At 33.6% G+C, this 22,890-nt stretch overlaps 1 protein-coding gene across 1 annotated transcript in view; it reads right to left on the bottom strand.

The window, feature by feature from the left end:
• Positions 1-4,381: 4,381 nt before the first annotated feature.
• The window catches only part of CTDSPL2 (CTD small phosphatase like 2), a 67,899-nt gene continuing 49,390 nt past the window's right edge, over positions 4,382-22,890 (bottom strand). The window contains exons 8-13 of the mRNA XM_082681971.1: positions 22,544-22,630; positions 12,064-12,126; positions 11,880-11,959; positions 8,452-8,578; positions 6,877-6,972; positions 4,382-6,227 (exon numbers count right to left, since the gene is read on the bottom strand). Of these exons, the coding sequence (XP_082538097.1) occupies positions 6,162-6,227; positions 6,877-6,972; positions 8,452-8,578; positions 11,880-11,959; positions 12,064-12,126; positions 22,544-22,630 (519 nt within the window). The 3' untranslated portion in view covers positions 4,382-6,161. The remainder of the gene's footprint in view (positions 6,228-6,876; positions 6,973-8,451; positions 8,579-11,879; positions 11,960-12,063; positions 12,127-22,543; positions 22,631-22,890) is intronic.

Below are 22,890 nucleotides of genomic sequence, written 5' to 3'. Positions count from 1 at the left end.
TCTACTGCTCATTTTTGCCCCCTCTAGCTTCAGACATCTCCCAACACCCTGTATAGATCTCACACACCCTCAAGAAAATTAGCTGCTTTAACATTTCAGTTCTGGTAGTTATTTGTATACATGTTTCACCACCCATTTTACAGATGAACAAATTAAGGATCAGAGAACTCCTTTGTCTAGTAAGTGGATGAGTTCTTAAGTTCTTGAATTCAGGTCTTTTGACTCTGAACTTTCCTTTTTATTACCCATACTCCTAAGTCAGCTATTCCCAAGTCCTGTCATTTATTTCTAAAGGCCTACTGCAGTGACACTCAAACCAGTCTGTGTGCATCACACTCCTTTGAAGCTCAGGGAAAATAGTTATCAAGTCTCATCCCAGCCAGGAACTGGGGGGGTGAGAAAAATGAAGAGATGTTGGTCAAAGGGTACAGACTTCTAGTGGTTTGAGGATCTACTGTTCCAAGGATCTAACGTATAGTATGGTGACTAGAGTTAACAATACTGTATTTAAGTCTCATCACAGAGATTGCGGTGGGACCAGCTTGCTATTTTGTTGTTATACTGGTTCGAGTTATTTAGCCCATTACATCAAGTATAATTTCATTTTAGCTCACCATAATCTGGTTCTTTCTTGCCATTTTCTCTCTACTTTTTAAAGCTAACCACTTCATTATTCAGGTTTTATGCAACTTCTGCACTTCTGGTAGTTCCAGAAATTAAGACTGTTATTCCTCCTAAAGTCATTACTTTGAGTAATGGTAATTAAGAGAGCTAGATTCTAATCCCAGCTTTGTGATCTTGGGAAGACACTTTTCTAGACACATTTTACATCTGTAAAATAAAGATGTACACTTAGAAGATGGAATTTCCTTCTAGTTTAAATATTGGATTGTTAAACTCTAGGGCCTAGTTTGTACCACAAGCTTTTGCACTGAGTTAATATATTCTTTTATAAGAACATTTTCTTGGCTACATTCATTTTATAAACTAGGGAAAGCTTTGTATTTATGTACAAACATGATTATACAAAAATGCCAATGCCTTGGGAAATAGCCTGTGGTAATGATACTTGAATTCAAGTCTCCTAGAACAGCTGTGTGGTCTTGGGTCACAGCCCTCTCTGAGCTTGTTTCCTTATCTGTTTTTTCCGTATCTGTAACCTGCTCTACGTTCCTTACAGATCATCGAAAGAGAAAGCAATGTGAAAAAATTGTGTACTTGTAAACAAAGCACTATACAAATATAAGTTGTTAGATATTATATTGTTTCTAATGGCTGATAAAATATCACCAAAGAAAAGTGCTTCCATAAAAGTTTTATTTATCCCCACAACAACCCTGTGAGGTAGGGTGATCAGGGCATTTGAAGATGAGAAAACTAAATCTACATTACTTGTTCACGGCTATACTGCATAGTAAATATGTAGAAATTAAATTGAATATTTTAAATGTCCATGACTTTATATTGATTCATGTGGAAAAAGGCAGAGAGAATATTAACTCCCCCCTACCTTAATGCCAAAAGGACACTGCCTTGAAAAATCCCATTTCAAAAGATGAAAGTAGTATTTCATTGCTTATTTCTACAAAGATTTATAAAATAAAAAAATAGTGAAATATTTTACAGTTAATATATATAATGGTCTCATTCAGGGATATGTCCTTCAGTTGTGTGTATGATCAACTATTCCAAGTGCTAGAAAATGCAAACTCTTAAAAAGTATGAAAGACATGAATGATAATAAGCAGTAACCTCAATCTTCTTTATTATTCCTCCATGCATCTTGAATAAGTTCTGTGAAATCTGGTCCCAGTTAAAAAAAGAAAAAAGAAAACTCTACCACAAAGAGATGTCTGGTAAACTTAATTTTGTTGCCTATTCTCAACTCCCAAACCACTGTCACATTAAGTAAAGTAGTGATTTCCCAAATCTATGAGAATCACTTGGAGAGCTTTCAAAAAATACAGAACTCTCAGGCCCCACTCTAGACCCAGTGAGACAATTTGGCAGAGGTCAGGCCTCAAGAATCTGTATTTCAAAAGCTCCACAGAGTAATTCTAATGAAGAGTCAGGTTTGGGAACCAGTGATATATTTTAAAATACTAATAACTAATATAAAAACCATAAAGTAAGTATAAACTTGTTGCTCTCATCTCCCCTTTTAAAAATTTCTCAAAACACATAATCCCGGAACTCTTGCCTCTGGGCAAGTAATTTCAATTCAAGATACAGAGAAACATTTTATAAAAATGTATCCTAGTGAATGAGACTTGGATTCCAATAATAATTTAAATAGCATTTAAATATAAGATACTGAGTTCTGTGGTTCTTATTCTGAAATTTTTTAAATGTATTTTATACAGGTTCTTAGCAGGCTTTTAACTCAGGGGACGACATGAGAAGTAATGACATAATCAAGCACATAAGCACTGAAAAAATACTATACTCAAAAACAGCTCATGAGAGGAATAAGAAAGTGAATGAATGACAACCTAAGGCCTTTTGGCCCATACATTTTTGTTCCCAGTCCACTCTTCCCCTATAAGGGGAAATAAAATAAACATTCTTTCCTAGTTACTTGGCATAGTTATTTGGTGGGTGACTATTAACACTAAGTTAATTTAGAAACACAAGTTTAAAAGAGATAACAAATAAATACCTAGGAAGACAAAGAGAAGTCAGGTCAGAAAACCTTAACTAGCTAATGATGTAGTATATAACACCATCATCTTAGGACAATTAAATGAAGGCTTCAGTGTCCTTTACATTTCAGCTTTATGTGATTGACACAAGACGTGGAAAAGATCTGGTCCTTATGAAGAAGTCTGTGCTCGCTGCAAAGATTTGTAGGAATAATGAAATGCTTTCTTCATTGATGAGATGAAGTCTCTGTTTTTCAGCAAGCTGACTAAACGAAACAGTAAAAAACAAACTTCTTTAGATGGTTGAATGCAAGTAATATCTAGTTGAAAAAGTCATTGGCCAAAGATAACTTTTTTAAAAAAAATGATTCTATGTTTAACATCCCCCCCAAAACCCAAAAAACAAACAAACCAGGAAAACCAAAGTAATATAAAAACACAATGTACACATCCATTTTCACTGACAGATACAAGAAAATAGCCATTTATAGAAGTTACAATGCTTTCAACAAATGCCCCCAAAATTTTGGGAAACAAGATAAAGCCATCAGGTAAATAAATATACATACTAGCTAATATAAAACAATTTATGCTTTTAAATTGTTGTCAACTCTCTTTTAAGACCCAAGGAGAAATATGGTGCTATAAATCTGATTAGGGCTACATATATTACATGGAATTAAAAAACACAACTGATTAAAACATCCTAACAATAATACAAATATTTAAAAGAATGTCTTTAAAAGTCAGACATTTACCACTGGAAATATCACAATCATAATATGTACTTCAGAGTCGTAATGTGTATATAGGTCACTTTTGCCGTGTCTTATCAGGTATCCATCTCTCCTGCATTTACTAGTCAGTTTTTAAGAGTTCATGTTTTCTGTGTGAACTGAAGAGGCTGGGCACATCTCAATTCATAAACACCTCCATTTAACTAATGGAAATGTTTAAGGTAATATCTACCAACAGATAAAGCAAAGAAGGGGTAATAAGATAACACATTTTAAAGTGGAGGAAGCTGGATAACTGTCTCTATAACTTATTTTAAATTTTGTATTAATAACAAATTTAAAATGACTCAAATCAAGTAATGAAGAAAAAGAGACTGAATTGATCTCAAGAAATTTTCTCAGGCCATATAAAATTCTCCCTTAGTTTATTTCTTTACAGAATCTTGTTAGGCTTGATTCATTTGTCAGTCAACTTAAAAGAGCTCTGCTAGCAGAGGATCAAAAACAGCTTTACCAATAAAAGATGATTAAAAGTTGTTTTTAAAGTGCCTATAGGCACAGTGGTATATATAGGTGCTTACATTTCCCTTTTAGTTGTGGGAAAGCCCGTTGAGACTGTAGTTACTTAATCAGAAAAGCTTTCAGCAATTATAATGCAAGCTGAAAATTTAGATCCTGTATAGGTTTTGGGTTTTGCTGTTTGAACATAAAAAGGGAGCAAGGAGAAATGTAACCAGGTTCACAATTTTGAGCAAGAGCATATGTAAAGGTAACATATGTACATTTTATTTCAAGAAAGACAGAAGACAAACAGCATAAAGATGCCCAGATGCCCTAAAGATAAATACATTTCAAAGATTCTCATTAAAATGAATCTGTAGTATTTTTTCCTGCAAGCAAAATACCTTTCTTTAAATTAAAAACAAACAAACAAAAAAACCCCCAGTATTCTGAATTGCAAATGCTTTTGCTTTTTTTTTTTTTGCAGAAAATCTGCCATGATTATTTTTTTAATGAATAAGGATTTTCCACAAAACAGGCTTGCTCTACATGCTAGATTTTTAAACAGTTCAGTGACACAATATGCTAACTACATACACAACAGATAATATAGTAAGAAAACACTCAACCTGATGAAAAGTTAAAATCTTCATTAATACACTGAAAATTGACATAACTCATGCCTTTAAAATCAAAAATACAAAAATTAAATGTTTTCCTAAAAAGATTTCCTTATTTTAAGGATTCATTTGAAAATGAAGCTGCATGTAATTTGTACAATAAGTTGTACAAGTAAACAGGTAATATACATAAAAAATTAAGTGACATACTCCTCAATTATCAGTTGTCCACCTTTAATTTCCAATACTGTACTTTCTTAACAAGCATACAAAATATCAAACTTCTCTTTAGAAAAAGTGCCGTTCTTTGACATCCTTTACACAAAAACAGTCTGAGCCTGTGGCATGATAATGCAGTTGAGAGGCAAAGCATACTAACTTTTACAAATTCTACCTTCCATAAAAAGCCTCCCGAAAAAGAGATTACACGCCACTATAAAAATATCAACCTCTTGTGGTAGCTGCATTAGAGAACCAAGGCTTGAAGACTATTTTCATATAGCATAGAAAACCACTATGAGAACATATTAACTGCATTGGTGGCTTGGGAGTTTACTGTGCCACAGGATTATGCATAGCTACTGTAAGGTACCAAGACTGTTACACAGAGTTTTAATTGATTGTAACTGAGAGCATAACAGAGGTACTACCAGCCCATGCAAAATAACTAAAAATACTGAATCACTGTGCTGAATACTTCATTCCTGGAGAAAACCAAAGGCATCAGTAACCAAATCAAGCCCAACAGGTGACCAAACTCATTCTCCTCAAAGATTGGTGAGCACAGTGAAGTCTGAGGTATACCTTTTATCCATCAAATCTGTGTGCCACTGCAAGATATTACCACTTGGGAACACATGCCATCACAATGGTTTAAATCTTTTGAATATTAGTCATTCATATATTCTTATCTACCCAGTCTCTTGATTTTTGAAAAGATTTCACCTACAGTAGAATATTACAGAAACAAAATATAAATGCATGTTCTAAATGAAACTTACATGGACTAAAAGTAGAGAATATTTTTAAACAAATATACAATATGCAGGCAGACAAAGCAGGAAAACGGCCATTCAAATGTATAATAAAAAACTAAAAATTGACTATTTCCAGAAAACTATGAAGCGCCTCAACTAAAAGGAATGCATAATGAAATTCTAATCTAATACAGGTCAAAAATGTAAAAAGGTTATAAACCTTAACAGGAAAAATAAAACAACTTTTACTGGCCATTCCTGTTGAAATGAGAATTTTAAAGTAACAGAAAAGTGGCTACAAACCCACTTAGAGCACCAAACAGAGAGAAAATAAAAGTCCATTTTCATCTCTGTTATTATCATAAAATCCTGTGTGACTACAGGTCAAACTGCTGGTGGCAGAAACAGAATTCTTTATAAACTGCAGATGTCCTGTACATAAAAAAATTTCACTGGAAGTTGCACTAGTTCTAAAGACTCTTCTGTTTTAGCCTACCTACTGTATGTATTCAATCTGAGATAAAGTCTCTTTCTGTAACCCTTGATTATTATTGGGCACCAAGATAAGAAAAGCAAGACGGGGTACAAAAATGCAAAATTTCAACAGTAATGGCAATGTTTTTGTCTTAGTCCAAAAGGGTCCTGCATTCTCTCCCCCTTCAGTGATTTGACAAGTCTTTGTACTTAATCTGGGGGCAGCAAATCATGCAAGCGAAATCGGTCTCTGATGTGAGGTCGAACATCTTCATTCTGTGTGGAGAAATAGACATTTTAAAAGCCACGTAATTTCAAAGACATGATCCCCATAACATTATGAACATTCTTACTTTGCAAAGAAACTATACCACCATTTATCAATATTTTATAATTTACATTATTTTGTTTGCCAAATAAAAAGATACTACACAGAAGCAGTTAAATTTAGATTAAAAAAAAAAGCCTATCATTAATGTATTAATTTTGTAAGAACAATTATGCAATAAGAGGTCAAACCAAAAGATAGGTAAAGCATTCAGTCAATGAATTCTACTTTATATAGTAAGTTTTAAAATTAATCCATGGACACAGAGGAAAAAGTTCCCAGAATAAAGTTTCAGTACCATAAGCATTAATTCTAGACCTGAACTACAAAATCAATTTAACAAAACTAGTTAGTAACAACTAGTTAGCAAGAGGAAGTCTGGTAAAATAAAACATTCGATATATAAATTTTTAAATACTGATAAACATAATTTTAATATAATTTATAAGTTTCAAAAATGCTTGTAATCTTTTTTCAATCTCTGCCCTAATGTCCCACCATGTTGACTTAAAGTTAGTACACATAAAGCAACTGAGAAGATTTATTTCAACAGAGTTAAAGCAACAAAAACCTAACAAAATGATAAGATATACTTACCAGTTCTACTAGCTTCTCCAGAAATGGAATCAATTTTAGAAGTTCATTGTCATTTTTATCCATAAACCAGCTTTCTATAGGGATTCCATTAGATAGCTAAAGTGAAAAATAAGTAATTAACTCTTTTCATTTACATTTTGCCTACTTTGGAAAAGCTTAAAAGTAACAGATTTTAGTAAACATTAATCAGTAAGTTCCTTTGAAAAAAGGAATGCCATCAGAGTTTATGTCTGTCATATTCTTTGACAGCTTAATAGTGCAAGAGACAGATGTTAAGGAAGGAACTGAAACATAATTGGTTTTTCAGAGTAATTTATTCTTAGTGTATATAAAACTTAATAAGAAATATTCATTAAAACAAGTTTTGCATTAACATAACTAAAAACATTATTCATTCAAGAAATATTATTAGTCAATGCTAGGCATTTTGAATAAAGGAATTTTACCAATCTCAACAGAGAATACTATTAGAAAGCATATACTCTTACACAGGGACTGTGTCCCATTATTTTATTCCCAGCAACTAGCAAGATAACTTGAAACATAGTAGGAACATAACAAATTGACTCAATGGTATTTCATTGGTCTAAAAACAAAAATACAAACCATATTTGTTTTATAGTAAATATTCTCTAGGATAAAATATCTTTTAACATTTATGCAGAACACTGTGTTTGAGATGGAGGATAACTGAAATTATTTTATTTACGAACCAATTCTTAAAAACATTATTTCAAAATGCAAGTGAATAAAAGTAGTGACCTAAACTGAACATACTTCAATACCATATATGCAATTTTTCCCCATGTATTCTTTTTTACGTTTTATTATGGACATTTTTGAAACAGAAAAGTTACGGGCAAAGCTTGTTTCATCTACACCCAACCCACTTTCCACCATTCCAATTCTGTACTGATTTATTCTGAAGAAAATCTCAGCCATATCACATGAACATACTCATAATGTAAAATATATCTTGCAAAGATGGCTAATCTCTTGTCAGTCTGTCTGCTATCTATCTATCTATCTGTCTATCTATCATATGCTGTGCTGTATGGCCTACGGGATCCTAGTTCCCTGACCAGGGATGGAACCTGGGCCCTCAGCAGGTGTAGGTGCTGAGTCCTAACCACTGAACTGCCAGGCAATTCCCTCTAGTTGAATTTATATTTCTAAGAATCATTGACAAAGGGTACAAACATATTGACAAAATAGTCTAAGAAAATATTTTGAAATGCCAAATCAAACAGACCAGAAGAACATGGTTAAGCTATTCATAATTCTGAAACATGTTTATAATCAAATTACTGATTTAACAATAGATAAGAATGCTATTAAATGATATATATCTTATAGTCCCTTCTTAGGGATTTACTACTTCAGATTTACTACTCAGATTTTTATGTATGTTGTACTTCATTTAAAAGAAAAATTTCCACAAGGAATATACTAATTTGGCATTCCTAATTCTAAAAGATGACACTAAACAGGGAAATTCCACCAGTGAAAATTCTGTTATCCCATCAAATCTTTTGGCAGCATTTGTCTGAGTTTGTTTAGCAACCCTCTTCCTACCTGATATGCAAAGGCTTGTGGTGAGTTGTCAATTATTATAGTTTTTGAAAGATCTCTTCCAAGGATATTTAAGTCCTTTATATAGTTTCCTTGTACACAAACACAATGTTCGCGGAAAAGCCGGTGCCTAAACATAAAAGTAAAAACAAATTAACTAAAAAATATATATATATATATATATATATATGTAAAAAGCACAACATATACTGAAACACATATACAATACACATACCATAGGCTTTTCAAGTTAAGCCTTATCATTTTCTCTCACAAAGGAAATTCAAATGCAAGTGTGGGCCTAAGCTTTGGGCTACAGTTTTATTATAAAAATTCTTAGTGGGCTTCCCTGGTGGCGCAGTGGTTGAGAGTCCGCCCGCCGATGCAGGGGACACGGGTTCGTGCCCCGGTCCGGGAAGATCCCACATGCCGCGGAGCGGCTGGGCCCGTGAGCCATGGCTGCTGAGGCTGCGTGTCCGGAGCCTGTGCTCCGCAACGGGAGAGGCCACAGCAGTGAGAGGCCCGTGTACCGCAAAAAAAAAAAAAAAAAAAATCTTAGCAATTATTGAAACCTTACAACCAAATATTACCATGCCTTAAAGAACTTTGTTTTATCCCAAAATGTTATATTAAGTGATAAAGAGGGATTAAAAACTCTGTAAATTGTTTTTGTAATTTATTTACCCAGGAAAGCTCAGTTCAGATGCAGCATCTGGTTGTCATCGAGGTCCTGCTTTTTAACCAATTTTCCAGATGGTTGACTGAGGCACAAGGAGGTCAAGTGACTTGCCCAAGGTCACACAGTAAGTCAGTGGTTAGCCCCGCATTGGAACCCAGGATCCTCCTGGCTCCCAGTCCTTTGCTCTAACCAGAAGACCACACAGCCTCCCTATCCCTGCACATGCCAGAACAGAAAATATAAGAAGGAATGTTTCCGTGTTGGCATTTTTAAAAAATGTTTTTAGTTTCTCTTATAGTTTTTGAGGAAAGGTGCAGAGGCCAAAACATTCCATCATTTCAACTTTTCCCAAACACCCATCTTTATTTTAATTGCATGCGTGTGTGTGTGGGGGGGTGAGAGATCATTTGAAAAAACAGGGATTGAATGAAAAGATGAATTCAGATTTAAGTATTACAAATGTAAACTTATCTTTCACCAATGAAACTGAAAAATGCTATATCATTTTAAAAAGGTATTAAGGTTTTATAATAATATTTATATACTTGTAATAATTAATCTCCATTTAGCACTCAGAATATTAGATTCTGAATATTACTAATAACTGATACAGATCACCTTGAAATACTCCACTTGCATACATTAATTCATTTGGTAGTTTGGCTTCCTTGTGTCTTAATCCCACTATACAATTTTTCAGGAGCTAGGGCTTACACATACCTATATTTTGAATTATCCAATTTCAAGAAAGGGGCATTTTCTACCAACAAAATCTGCCATAGCTCTAATAACAACAAAACTGATATTTTAATCAGGGCCAATGGTGATGGAAAAGTGGAAGAATTTTAAAACCAGACAAAATGTAGTATAAACAATTCTTTTTCCCTTATTACAAAGAATGCTTTTAATTAAATGTTCATGAGTTAAATGATCACCTACCTCTGAAAGGTTTAAAGACAGTCCTACTTTGAAAAAAATAAGACTAGGCAAAAGCATTTAAGTCCTGGTTGGACCTAAGTAAGATTCCATATTTTATTTGTATAAACATTTAGATACGAGGAAATTGGAGAGGCAGGTACAGCACATAACTGCAAATCACTATTGATAACTCTTCTCCAATAGCAGCAAATTCACCAGACACAGGAGACAGCTGAATATATATATATGGATACTAATGATTATTTTAATTAAATTATACTAAACCCCTTCCAGTTATTCAGGAATCTGAGGGTCAATAGCATGTATTTGCAGTTTTAGAAAGAAACTACTTTTGCTAGTCATCAAATTTGCATTCGGACTCACAGGATTCAGAGATCACAGGAATTTCTGAGTCTACCTTGTCATCAACATAGATGATTCCCTAAAGCACTCTAACGCATTCAATATACTGTTCAAAAAGTTTTTCCTGTTTTAACTTTTTCAAAATACAACTAGATAAAACAAGTTTAAACTCCCAAATGTGTAGATTTTATAAAACTAGTTTAAAAGAGGGGTTTTAATTTGTAACGTAACTGTGTGACTATGATTTGTCCCCTAGTAAAAATGAAAGCTCCAAGAGGGAAGGGCTTGTGTTGCTCACCACTGTTCCCTGGAACATTGGAGGGGCTGAATAGAAATCTTCAGAATAAATGAAGTCATGAGAGCAAAATCACTTGTATGCTTTTATAAAAGTTAGGTAAAATGAGCATAAATTATAATAAATTATATACTTTTATGAAACACACACATTTTCATTTGTGTGTCTGAAGCTTGCTTATATGGAAGATAAAATGGAAACTGACTACAGGACACATTTTGATCCTTTAGATTAAAAAAAAAAAATCACATTCTATTTACAAGGGAAAAATCTCCTAAATGTGGACATTAGGAAAAGCCTTTCACCATAGCTGAAACCACTCAATAATACAGGTACTTTTAACAGTAGAAATTAAGTTTAGGATTTTCCACTAAGACAGTATGGGAGAAAGTATTCAAGACAATGAACACCCAGCTATTAAAGCTTTTAGGAGCCTTTTGTGGCATCTCAGCTCTTGATCAAAACTCAAACATTAACTCCTATACCTTAGAGGATGCAGCAAGACTGCTGAGTCTTGGTATCTCACTTCAGTTGACAGAAATAATGAAACTAATTTTCAAATTGTTTTAAATTCCCATCTAACCAGGAACACACTCCCATCTAACCAGGAACACACTGCATCTGCTGGCTCAGGACACACAGAAGGAACTGAGTCCAGATCAGGAAAACCTGAGTGACTAAACCAACTGCAATTTCCAGTTAGATTTCATGTAACATTTTCTTTCCATGGAAGATAAATTTGCTCTTGAAAAAAGCAAAAGAGTTTAATTTGATCCTTTTTGTTAAAATTAACTTTTATTTCTCTAAGCCATTAAAAAGATGACAACACATGCATTATCTCAGAGACAGAAGGAAGGGAAAACATCATGCACACAGTGAAAAATTCCACATACCCCCAACCTCCTCCCAATCCCAAAAGAAGTGAGGATACAGATGTACAAGTGAATAAATACATTTGATCTTTGTATCCTTTAAAGAACGTCTGTCTGGAGTTAAATAATTAGGAACTCTTAAAGACTTCTGGGGCTTAAAAAAAAATTCACTTATTTTCCCCATTTAACACACAAATCTCTATATATGCAGCCAACTGAAAATGGCTATCAAAATTAAGTAGAAGCATAGTAATTTCATAGATCAGTGTGACAGACATTTCCACTATTTCTTAATTAAATTTACCTGACCAGTTGCTTTTTAGGGTCTAGTATGTTCAGTAACTTGTCTGCATACACCTTCTTAGAAGCAGTAAAAAGAATGATCTACAAATTCAGGGGAAAAGAAGTAATCATTATACATGATCTAAATATGGGTACTATATTGAATAAAATAAAAATACTTATATAATTAGCTTAAGTATATTTACCTCATACATCTGAGACATTCTTTCCAGGAATTCCCTGAAGAATGGTCTTAATCTCACGTAAACCTGAAAAAATACAAAGATAGGCTTCAGCAAACAAACATATAAAACAGGAACAACTTATTTATAAGATATGTTCTAACTTTGGATATAATTTAAAAGTTCATATGTTAAAGTAATACAAAAGTTTACTAAGTACCACTCAACCAAATACATTTCACATATACCAAAAGGTACTTAAAACAATCTTTTGGTAGGGTAATAATAATCGTTGGTGATCATTTCACTTTTTAATAGTTAAATAGCAGCATATAATAGTACTTCATGGAATATAACTTTAATAAACATTTAAACTAAAAATGGCAGGTTTCCCTCTGAGATTTTGATCCACCAATCAGCTCCATCTTCCAGCCAGGTAGCATCCATCCAATTATTAGGCAGGCTGTATATCCACCTCTAGCTGACCTATCTCAATGACCTTCCTCAATAATTACTCAGAATTTCTTCTTAACAATCACCTGCTAAGAGTACCTTTATTTTAAATTTCTATTAAGGTAAATAATGTTCAAGAAAGAGATGTCTGGATTGGTGGGTTTAAATAACTGGAATTTTTCAGAAATCAATCTTGTTCTATACTTACTGATTCAGATGTGGTATCTAAATTAGCGCTACTGGGCTACTTGAGATTGAAAATATAACAGTCAAATACACCAGTTATCAAAATCAACTGACAATATCAGGAAAGACTACAGTACCCAAAGAACTGACTTAAATACATTATTTTCTTATTTCTGTCTTCTTTTTGCCTACATTTAATGTAGCTCTTGTAATATACTCAATATTCAAAAAGCACAGAAATATAAGCCATGAGCAACCACTAAAACTGATTTACGAAAGAATTTGACTCCTTTAAATTGTATTTATTTTGTGACAAAAATTTATAAAAAGAAAAGTTTGTACTCTACTCAAAGGTGATTATTAACATCAAAAAACATGAACAACAAATACTTATAGAATGCCTATGCACCAGATTCACTTGATTCAGATTTTTTTTAAAAAGCTGTGGTGGCAACAAATTCAAAATTTAGGCTTCATGGAATTTAATTTTGTTGTCAATACACATCTAAACAAAAATGCCCTTATGATAAAAATCTAGTTCTAGGAATGTTTTAGGGCAGAACAGGGAAATCAGGCAAAGGATATTAGGAGGTAGGGACTATGTACTACCAGTCTTTGTAAGTTCTGAAGCCCAAAGGGCGTAAGACAATGCCAAATATATAGTAAGTACATGATAAAAGTCTGTTAAGTAAATTAAATATAATTGCCTGAACTTAAGCAATATAAACAAAATAGAGAAAGAGAGGCAAGACTACATACTACACAGGGACAACTACTGAATTTCCTTAAGAACTGATCACTTGTGGAAGACCAATTTCAAACATTAATATGCTAATAATATCACTCTATCCCTGCCTACAGGCTAGAATAATAAAGGTTTACTCATTTTTAAGCCTATTAGGCAGTTTATCTCAGCATCTTGACTAATCAAAAACCAAGTAAGCCACACACCCCCACCCCTAGCAAATAAATATGACGAAATCCTTAGTATCCAATCCCTATCACTTAGGATGAGGTATAAAATTTTTAACTAGAGTTGTGCTTCTAATTAATTTTAACATTTACATTGTGAAATATTTGGTATAGTTTGGTTTAGTTTTCAACACACCTTATTTGTTTGATAATCCAAGTAACTGATAGATTTAGATACATTTCTACCTTAACTGACAAAACCCCACAATTCGGCCAATACTTTTTTTCAATTACCTTATCTCATGGAGGATGATAAACCATGAACCATCAGAGCCTTCTGTTTATTGCTAAGAAGGCTTATCAGTTAAATGCATTTAATAACCAAAAATACTTCATTTTTGCGTATGTATAAATGTTTTCATTTGCTTTCAATATCCCTGCTATCACTCGCTCCATATTGTAAAGTAAAATAAGCAGGGCCTCTACAATTTGGGATTTGTCTCCTTTGAACACTAAAACACTTCCACTGTAAAGGAATACTTCTATTTAAACAGTATTATCTAAGCATAATAAGTGGAGCACTGTACAAAGGTGACATTTTCCAACTTCTTACACAGTGACTTCCTGATTATGTCAAAACTATAACTTCATTATGCATTCTACTACTTTGACTATACTTAAATATAAAACACATCTTAAAATTTGATATTACTTTCATAATGTACCTGTTCACTGGGGATGAAAGGTGGCACTGAGATAGAGGAATATAATGCTAGAGTGTTTCCTTACCATGAGAACAGAATAACTGTTGACTGTAAATGTTCCTATTCTCAGAACAGATTCACCATTTGAAACACAGGAAGGTGTTTCAGGATTAAAAGATACAGGCAGAAACTGAGATGGTTAGCGGGGGGTGGGGGTGGGGAAGGAATGTAGAAAGGTACAAAGTAACAGCAAGCTAGGATGTGGCTGGGACCACAGGAGGTTCTGCCATGTGCTGAAAAGGTAAAATCTCAGAAAGAAAAATAGAAATAGAGACATAGGGCTTCCCTGGTGATGCAGTGGTTAAGAATCTGCCTGCCAATGCAGGGGACACGGGTTCAAGCCCTGGTCCGAGAAGATCACACATGCTGTGGAGCAACTAAGCCCGCGCGCCACAACTACTGAGCTTGTGCTCTAGAGCCCGTATGCCACAACTACTGAGCCCGCGTGCTACAGCTACTGAAGCCCGCGTGCCTAGAGCACATGCTCCGCAACAAGAGAAGCCACCACTATGAGAAGCCCATGCACCGCAACAAAGAGTAGCCCCCACTCGCTGCAACTAGAGAAAGCACGCGTGCAGCAACAAAGACACAACACAGCCAAAATAAATAAATAAAACAAAAAATTTATAATAAAAAAAGAAATAGAGACATAAGGCCAACAAGGTCTAACTCATTTGGATGGATATATTAAAGCAGAAATATATAGAAGTTAAGAAGCACTAAGCACTGTCCAGTAGGAAATAAGAACAATTTTAAGGTATGTATAATACAGTGAGACTACGATCACTTATTGTATTAGGTCAGAGATATACAAACATACAGATACACACATAGACATGCTTCCAAATGCTTCAAAATCTATTCCACAGATGCTCTTAACTCCATTTTTCTTCTCCTAACCTTCTCGTAACAAAGATTCCTGTCCCAAGCTGCCTACTTCCTATTTTCTACATTCTTCTACTACTTAGTACTTCAGAAACCATCCTTCTTCAAACCTGCAATTCTTCAAAATGATATAGTCTCTCAAATGTAAGACTAGGCCATACGTTTCATTTCAGGCTGGTATACATATATTCCTCCAAATATACAGCAATTATTCTATCTACACAACACATAGTTTTAATCTATCACTAAACCAAATATATTTTGAAAAAGTCAGTTTTAAAATAATGCATAATACTATAATAATGAACAACTGTTATACAAAAATACCATACCCAAAACATGTCTTAAATAAGACTGCCTACTACCCAAAGATGTTCATGTTATGAAATGTTTATTATGTAAAATTTTTGTACATTTCATGCTCGTGACTCTATTTTGTAACTGGAAGTTTGTACCTCTTAATCTCCCTCACTTACTTCATTATATGTTCATGATGTAAACTTTTAAAACAAAATCTACTAGAATAATGTCTGCAAAATAGTGATAATGGAACTAATCTTGTATAATATATTGTGGGCTGATTTTACCAAAACTTAAATTTTATATAGAAAAATGATAAATATATTATAGAAAAATAATATTACATTAACAGTACACTAACACTACTTGATTTGAACAACATCTGACAGTCAGCCTGTACTTTCTTTAGTACAAGAGGATGTCCTATAACTGTGCATGTAAGATGATCCTAACAGGCAATAAATGGTTAATGGAACTAGATTTAATAGTCATTAAAATAGCAAGCCAGTTATAAATTAATTATAAATATTTTCTGACAGTCTGCCTAAAGTCAAATTCATGTCTAAATATGCAATGTCAAGTTATATACACGAATTTCTGACTATTAGTTTACCAAACCATTATCTAAGTTATCTAGGTAACTTTATGAGCACAACCAAAAAAGGGGGGTAGGGGGAGAAAACATCCAAAAGATAAGCAATTTCAATTTGTGGGCAAAATTGAAAAAAAATTTCTTACATGTGGATCTTTTTAGGAAAAATATTTCTAAATGGTTTTAAGCACACATAATATGACCCTAACATATTCAAAAAGAAGTATCTTTAATAGTTTTTCCATGAAATCCTTTGAACTTATTGCTACACTGTTGCAGGAAGGAAAACAAAAAGATAAATTTGGTGGTATTCACCTACTTAAGAGTAGGTACCTTTAAATAAAAAGATGATTGGTGGATGCTATCTATTTAATCAGCAGTAATAAGTTAAAACAGTAGAAAACTAACAACACTGAACAATGTGAAGAAGAGATGCTACAGGTATTAGCAGATACCACAGGTATACAAGGGGCTCTACCATTTTTTTTAACCCTTCTGCACACTTCTGTTTCTTTATCTATAAAATGCATATAATAACAGTACCTATATAGTGTTGTTTATTAAATAAGTTAATACATATAAAGCACCTAGAACAGTGCCAGCACACTGAGACTCCTAATAGCTATTATTACTATCCACTTTATTATTTAAAAGTAATCAGCCATAAGGAGAATAGCTGGAATGAGTAGGATTTTATGGGGGCAGAACTGGGCAACCTCAACTCAAAGAGAAAGCCATATCTATATTTTTAGAAGACGTAAAGTAAGTCAACTGATTACTTAACTATTTAACTTAGTTAACATTGTCTTAGCATCAATACCAGATCATAGAGACAAAACCCAAACCTTCTCCATAGAAAGAGGGTTGCTCAGATAGGCCTTGTGGAGGCCTCAACTTCATAACCCATTGGGTGATTTTACAAGTCACCTTTTGCTTCACACAGTTCCAATAAGAGGCTGCTGGGGATAGTATTTGTAGGTGGATCAATCTGAGGATGAATAGGTAAATACTAAAACATCAGAACCAATAAAAATAAAAACAAACAAAACCCCCAAACTAAAACCTTCTGCAAAACCTTACAGTGTATTAAATAGAAATAAATTTGAAAAGATATTTTCTTATGGAGTCCCAAAAGGATAAAGTGCTTAATGTATTCATACAGAAGGTATATTAAAAATTAGCAACGAAGCATACTTCAAGTCATGGCCATTTACATACATATATAATATATATACAATATACATATATAATTTTTGAATTTAAATATGTATGTACACATATTTGTGCATATATATAAAATATTAATGTGTTTATCTTAAAGTCAAGTTTACTCATTTTAAGAGCAAAAAAAAAAAAACCCCACAAATGTTGCCTTTAAAAACAAATTCTAAATTTTGAAGCCTCCAATTTAATATGCTTAGTAATCAACTGTCACATCTCCTATATTTGCAAAATATTTTTAGTTACTGAACAAGAATTTTCTGTATTTTTAAATGAACTTCTTCTAATTTGAAGATACATTTATAAAGAATACAAACCATGATGAAAAAATTAGTGCCAATGACTAGCTATAAGGATGGAAAAATTACTTTAAAATTATTTAAAATATTGACTCACAATTAGTTATCAAAATATTCTTCCCTACCAGATATAAAATATTACTTTTATCCTCAATACTGTGTCGATGACCCCAGATGTTTTAAGGAACAAAATACATACTACTATTTTTTTTTTTTTGCGGTACGCGGGCCTCTCACCGTTGTGGCCTCTCCCGCTGAGGAGCAGAGGCTCCGGACACGCAGGCTCAGCGGCCATGGCTCACGGGCCCAGCCGCTCCGCGGCACGTGGGATCCTCCCAGACCAGGGCACGAACCCCTGTCCCCTGCATCGGCAGGCGGACTCTCAACCACTGCGCCACCAGGGAAGCCCTACATTCTACTTTTGTACAATAAAATTATGCTTTATGAATGTCAAAACAAAATGCCTCTTATTTAGTATCAATTTAAGCCAGAGCTTGAGGGGAGGAAAAACTTCATTAGGTGTTTACTAACAAAACTCTTCATTTAAACGATTGCTTTTTTCTTCGTGAAGCAAAAATAATGCTGACTTTTCTTCCTAGACTGTGGAAAAGAGATAGATGCCACTGACCCTCTACTTCTATTTTTCTGTGGTATAAAATATTTGAGATCCTTATGAAAATTATCCTATGTTGTAAGTTTCCCAAGAAAACAAACTATAATAATGAGGAAGAGGCTGAGCTCTGCTAACATGGGGCTTCCCACCCACCTCTCCCCCCAACTTTTCCCATAAAGGCAACCTCTACTATTAAAACAAAGCATCCTTTAGCAAGTAGCTCCCTACAGGATCCTATCTCTCCTTGAGTGCTTACCACAATCTGATTTCTGGACAGCTGACCCAAAGTTTGTTGATTTTACTGATCTTCAGAAAGCCACTGACTGGCTAAAGTCTTATTGGTGAACAGAGTCAAAAATCAGATGCCCCTGCCATACTTTACAGAATGAGGAGTTGGACAACACAGTTACGTTTGGTTGCACTGTAGTGAAACATATGAGGCATCTTCTTTTTGTCTTCAATTAGCCACGTTTGGGCTGAGTAGCTCTATTACATCTTCAAAAAACTGAGCTCCAGTTCTTGATGGAGACAGAGGAAGGTCATTGAGGAGGTGGTTCAGCTCAAGAGCTAAGTGAAAAATCTGTCTTTTGATTCAGTCCTGCTTGTGGATAGAAGTCATCTTCTGGATGGAAGAGGGAGTGAGATGACCTAGAGTCTTGAATTGGTGGATCTGCAGGAACAGAAACTAAATACAGTGGAGACCTCTTAACTGAGTAACACCACGAGATGGATTTCCTGACAATGTGTCAATATAAGCTAAATATAAAAATTAAAACATGTGCATTGGAACTGATCACGCACTTGTTTTTCCAGATATCAAATGCATTTGTACCATTCTATGAATAAATACGTTTCCCAATATCTAACTGTAAAACAATTCATGGAAAAACTACCAATTAAGGGAGAGGAAAAGACCCATTCAAACAAAAATCCATATACTTTGCCTTTGTGAATGCCACACCCTCACTTTAAAAACCCAGTTCTTCTTTCAAATGACTTTTTCTCCATATACACAAACTACGATCTGTCTATCTGTATAGTGTCAGTGGTAACATATATCAAAATTTTAATTTGAGTTGGATCTTTTAGGTTTATCTCCTAGAGAAATGGAAATTCAAATACATTCAAGGTACTAATTGAGGCTTGAATAATCTACATCCTCATATATTCTAAGTCTTGCATTAACTAGGTTGAGTCCTACTTATCAATCAAAAGAAGAGTGTGTTATCATGAAGTAAGGCAATCTTTAAACGTGAGTAGTGACCACCTTAAATTTCCCTCAAACTTTCATCTGAATAAACCTAAGAAAGCCCATAACCAGGTTACAGTGGACCTAATTTTAAATCTCTCTATATATTAACAAGAATTTTGATGAACATTTGATTACTTACTTCCACTTATAATTTGAATATGTAAATTTATTGCATATACTCTCATAATTATTAGACCAAGGGTCAGCAAACTATGGCCTTTGGGCCAAATCCAGATCATCACTTATTTCTGTAAATAAAGTTTTAATGGGACACAGTCATTGCTTATTCATTATGTATTGTTTAGGACTACTTTCATGCTACAATGGCAGAAAAAGTAGTTGTAACACAGACTGCAAAACCTAAAATATTAACAACTGGCCCTTTAAAGGAAAAAGTTTGCCAACCCCTGATACAGACCATTATCAAAAGATACGTAAGACAACTTATATTTTAAATTGTTTTGAAAGAAAGAGAGTAACAAATAGAATTAACATTAGATATGGTTCTACTATAACAAACTTACCATAAACAAAAAGCAAAAGTAACAAAAGTTCCAAGAGGAAATTTATCTAGCTTTGAATCAGATGAAGAATTTGATCCTATCTTAACATTACCATTTTATTTTTAAGAGTATATACATAAATGTTATGGAATTGACATATTCAAGAGTATATAAATGCCATGAAACTGTTCCCCCTTAAAAATGGTTAATTTTATGTTGTGAATTTCATCTCAACAAATTATTTTTTTAAGAGTATATACAGTATTTTACAGGTTTCTACCTTTAAGTGGGCCACATTATACTGTAGTGGTTAAACATGTAAGTTACATCTTACCTAATAATGTGGTTTCTCCAAAATCTCTTAGATCATCCCAGACCCTTGTGTATATTTCTTCTTTGCCAGTAGATGGAGACAACACCACTGAAAGTTTAAAAGACATCATTCCCTGTTTAAAGGGAGCTTGCTGGTCTGAAAACTGGGGGAACCCTAACCCAAGATTTCTTCAAAGTTATTTTTTAAAAAGCAGACAGAATGGCTATGCCAAAACTAGAAATCCAGTATTAACTATGGACATCCTCAAAACTTACTGAAAGGGAACTAAACTCTGTACATGATGTAGTAACTAAATCATTTTAAAATACAATCATCTCTATAATTTTTAAGATTCAAACTTCCTGCTCATTGCTCCTGATTTAGGTTAGCTCATTTAATTTTCCTGTTTCAGAAAGTATAACTCAGATATATAAGAAAAAGAATTCTTTGAATTCCACAGAGGTAGATGCAGTACATATGAAGTTTTTTTTATATTAGTCATATGCACTGCTAGGAGCCTTTTATTCAAAATAAGACAACTGTCTGGATCCACAGGAAACAGTAAGAATTTTATAAAGAAGAGAACTAAAGAAGAAATGGTGGAAGCAATAAGAAAAAAATTCAATTTTATGGTCACACTGAAAAGAAATACACTCATGAAAGGGAAATCAAACTCATCTACTCTCCAAGTTTCTTATTTCACTACTAAAAATTATGTAAACAGACCAAAACCATCTATCAGAAATAAATTTCAAATCTGGAAGCTTAAGAAATCACATCAAAATAATTATTTATAGTTTTCAGTAACAGTTTTCTTTTCCAAATTCAAAAGCCTGAAAGCCATTGTTTTTAAGGGCAATTTTGAACATAAAAACAAGGTTATCAAGCTAAAAAGAGAGAACATATTGCCATGCTATTTATATTTGCCACAAGACTCCTGTCCTTGAATTACACTAAACAAGAACAACCTATTTGGCAGAAAATGTCTTAAGAAAAAGATTTACCTTAAACAAATAATATACAGTTAAAAAGGAATTCAAAACCCTAAAATCCCTCATTTTTATGTATATTTTGCTCATCCTCTGATCTATATCAGAACTAAAATCAGTTTACATAAAAGGGAAATAAATATATTGATAGTATCCAGATATTACCATACCTACAGTACCTTTCTAGGTTAAACCAGAACTGACAATAACTGCTTAAATCCTCTTATGACTGATTACAAGATAACGTAGGTAAAGTAGATCCTGAACCACAAACTATTTAACTCTAAAATTTTATGATTTCCGAGCTATAATAACTATCATGTGCCAAGAAAACTATACACATATTCTAACTGCCTATTAAGAGCACATAAACAACCATAAACACCTTTTCATTGTTCACATGGTAAATGTTCTGTGACTTTATTTAGTTAATCCTTGGGTTGGCTTCCACCTGACAAACAACAAAGTTTTTGACCCTTTCCCAATCCTTCAACAACTGGTTTATAAGAAGGTAATGCTAGTTCAATAACAACCTCCATGAACAGAAAGGCACGTCGTAGTTTTTGAAGTGTATTCACATATATTAATTCAAATTATATAATAGGAAAATCTGAAACATAAAGTAAAACCTATGGTCAACACACATAATCTGCAGTGAAATGTAAATGGTATTTGTATTTTGCACTGTTACCTGTCCATCGACACAGAGGAGGAAGAAATACTTATACTCTAATTTTTTAAGTAAAGCAGTAACTAGAAGAGTGTCCTGGAATTCTGTGATTAAAATAAAGTAGATCTACTACACTGCAACCTACACACCATATTACTACAAAAGGCAATAAAAATGACCAACAAGGAATAAGGTTTCTTCCTATTAATTGGGTTTTGGAAAAACAACAACAACAACGCCAAGTGTTAACCTGGCAAGCTCTCGGGGACCTAAGATGTCAGTGTTCCTGCCTCCACCTGCTGGCAAACAGGTTATGAAACTAGCAGAGAGCAATGGGTAAAAAAAGTTCACATTTTTTTGGTAACATTTATGTTGTTTTATGTAGTTATTTATTTAGCATGATGCTACTTTGTGTTACTAAATCATTAAAATACAGATGAAATCCATTAGGAATAAACACATTAAATTTCACCAAAAAAAAAAAATTTACAGAAGATTTCTTGGTTCAAAATATCTAACAGGCCAAAACTCAAGTTAAAAAGTTTTAATTACCTGATAAATGACATCTTGGAAAAGGACTGGAAAAGTAAGTGCTGCATCTTCTAGCTCATTTAAACTACAGTGTACTAGTGTTTCATCCTTAAAATAAAAAGGACATATTGAATGAACCAAGATATTACGACATTTCAATTGATAATTTTATGTATTCATGCTCACCAAAAACATTTATTAAAGCACCCATTCATACATGGAATTTTATATTTATAATATATTATTGTGTGTGGCATAGCAATCTGGGATAGAATTTTCTAAGTCACTTGTTCTCACGTGTGGCTGCTAGAACAGCAAGCAGCATCAGCATCATCTGGGAACTACTAGTTAGAAATGCAAAACCTCCA

The sequence above is a fragment of the Grampus griseus genome, assembly GCF_964374135.1.
Source record: "Grampus griseus genome assembly, chromosome: 2".
Lineage (NCBI taxonomy): Eukaryota > Metazoa > Chordata > Mammalia > Artiodactyla > Delphinidae > Grampus > Grampus griseus.
Note: the sequence above shows the minus strand (reverse complement) of the source record. Positions and strands in the feature narration are given on the sequence as shown.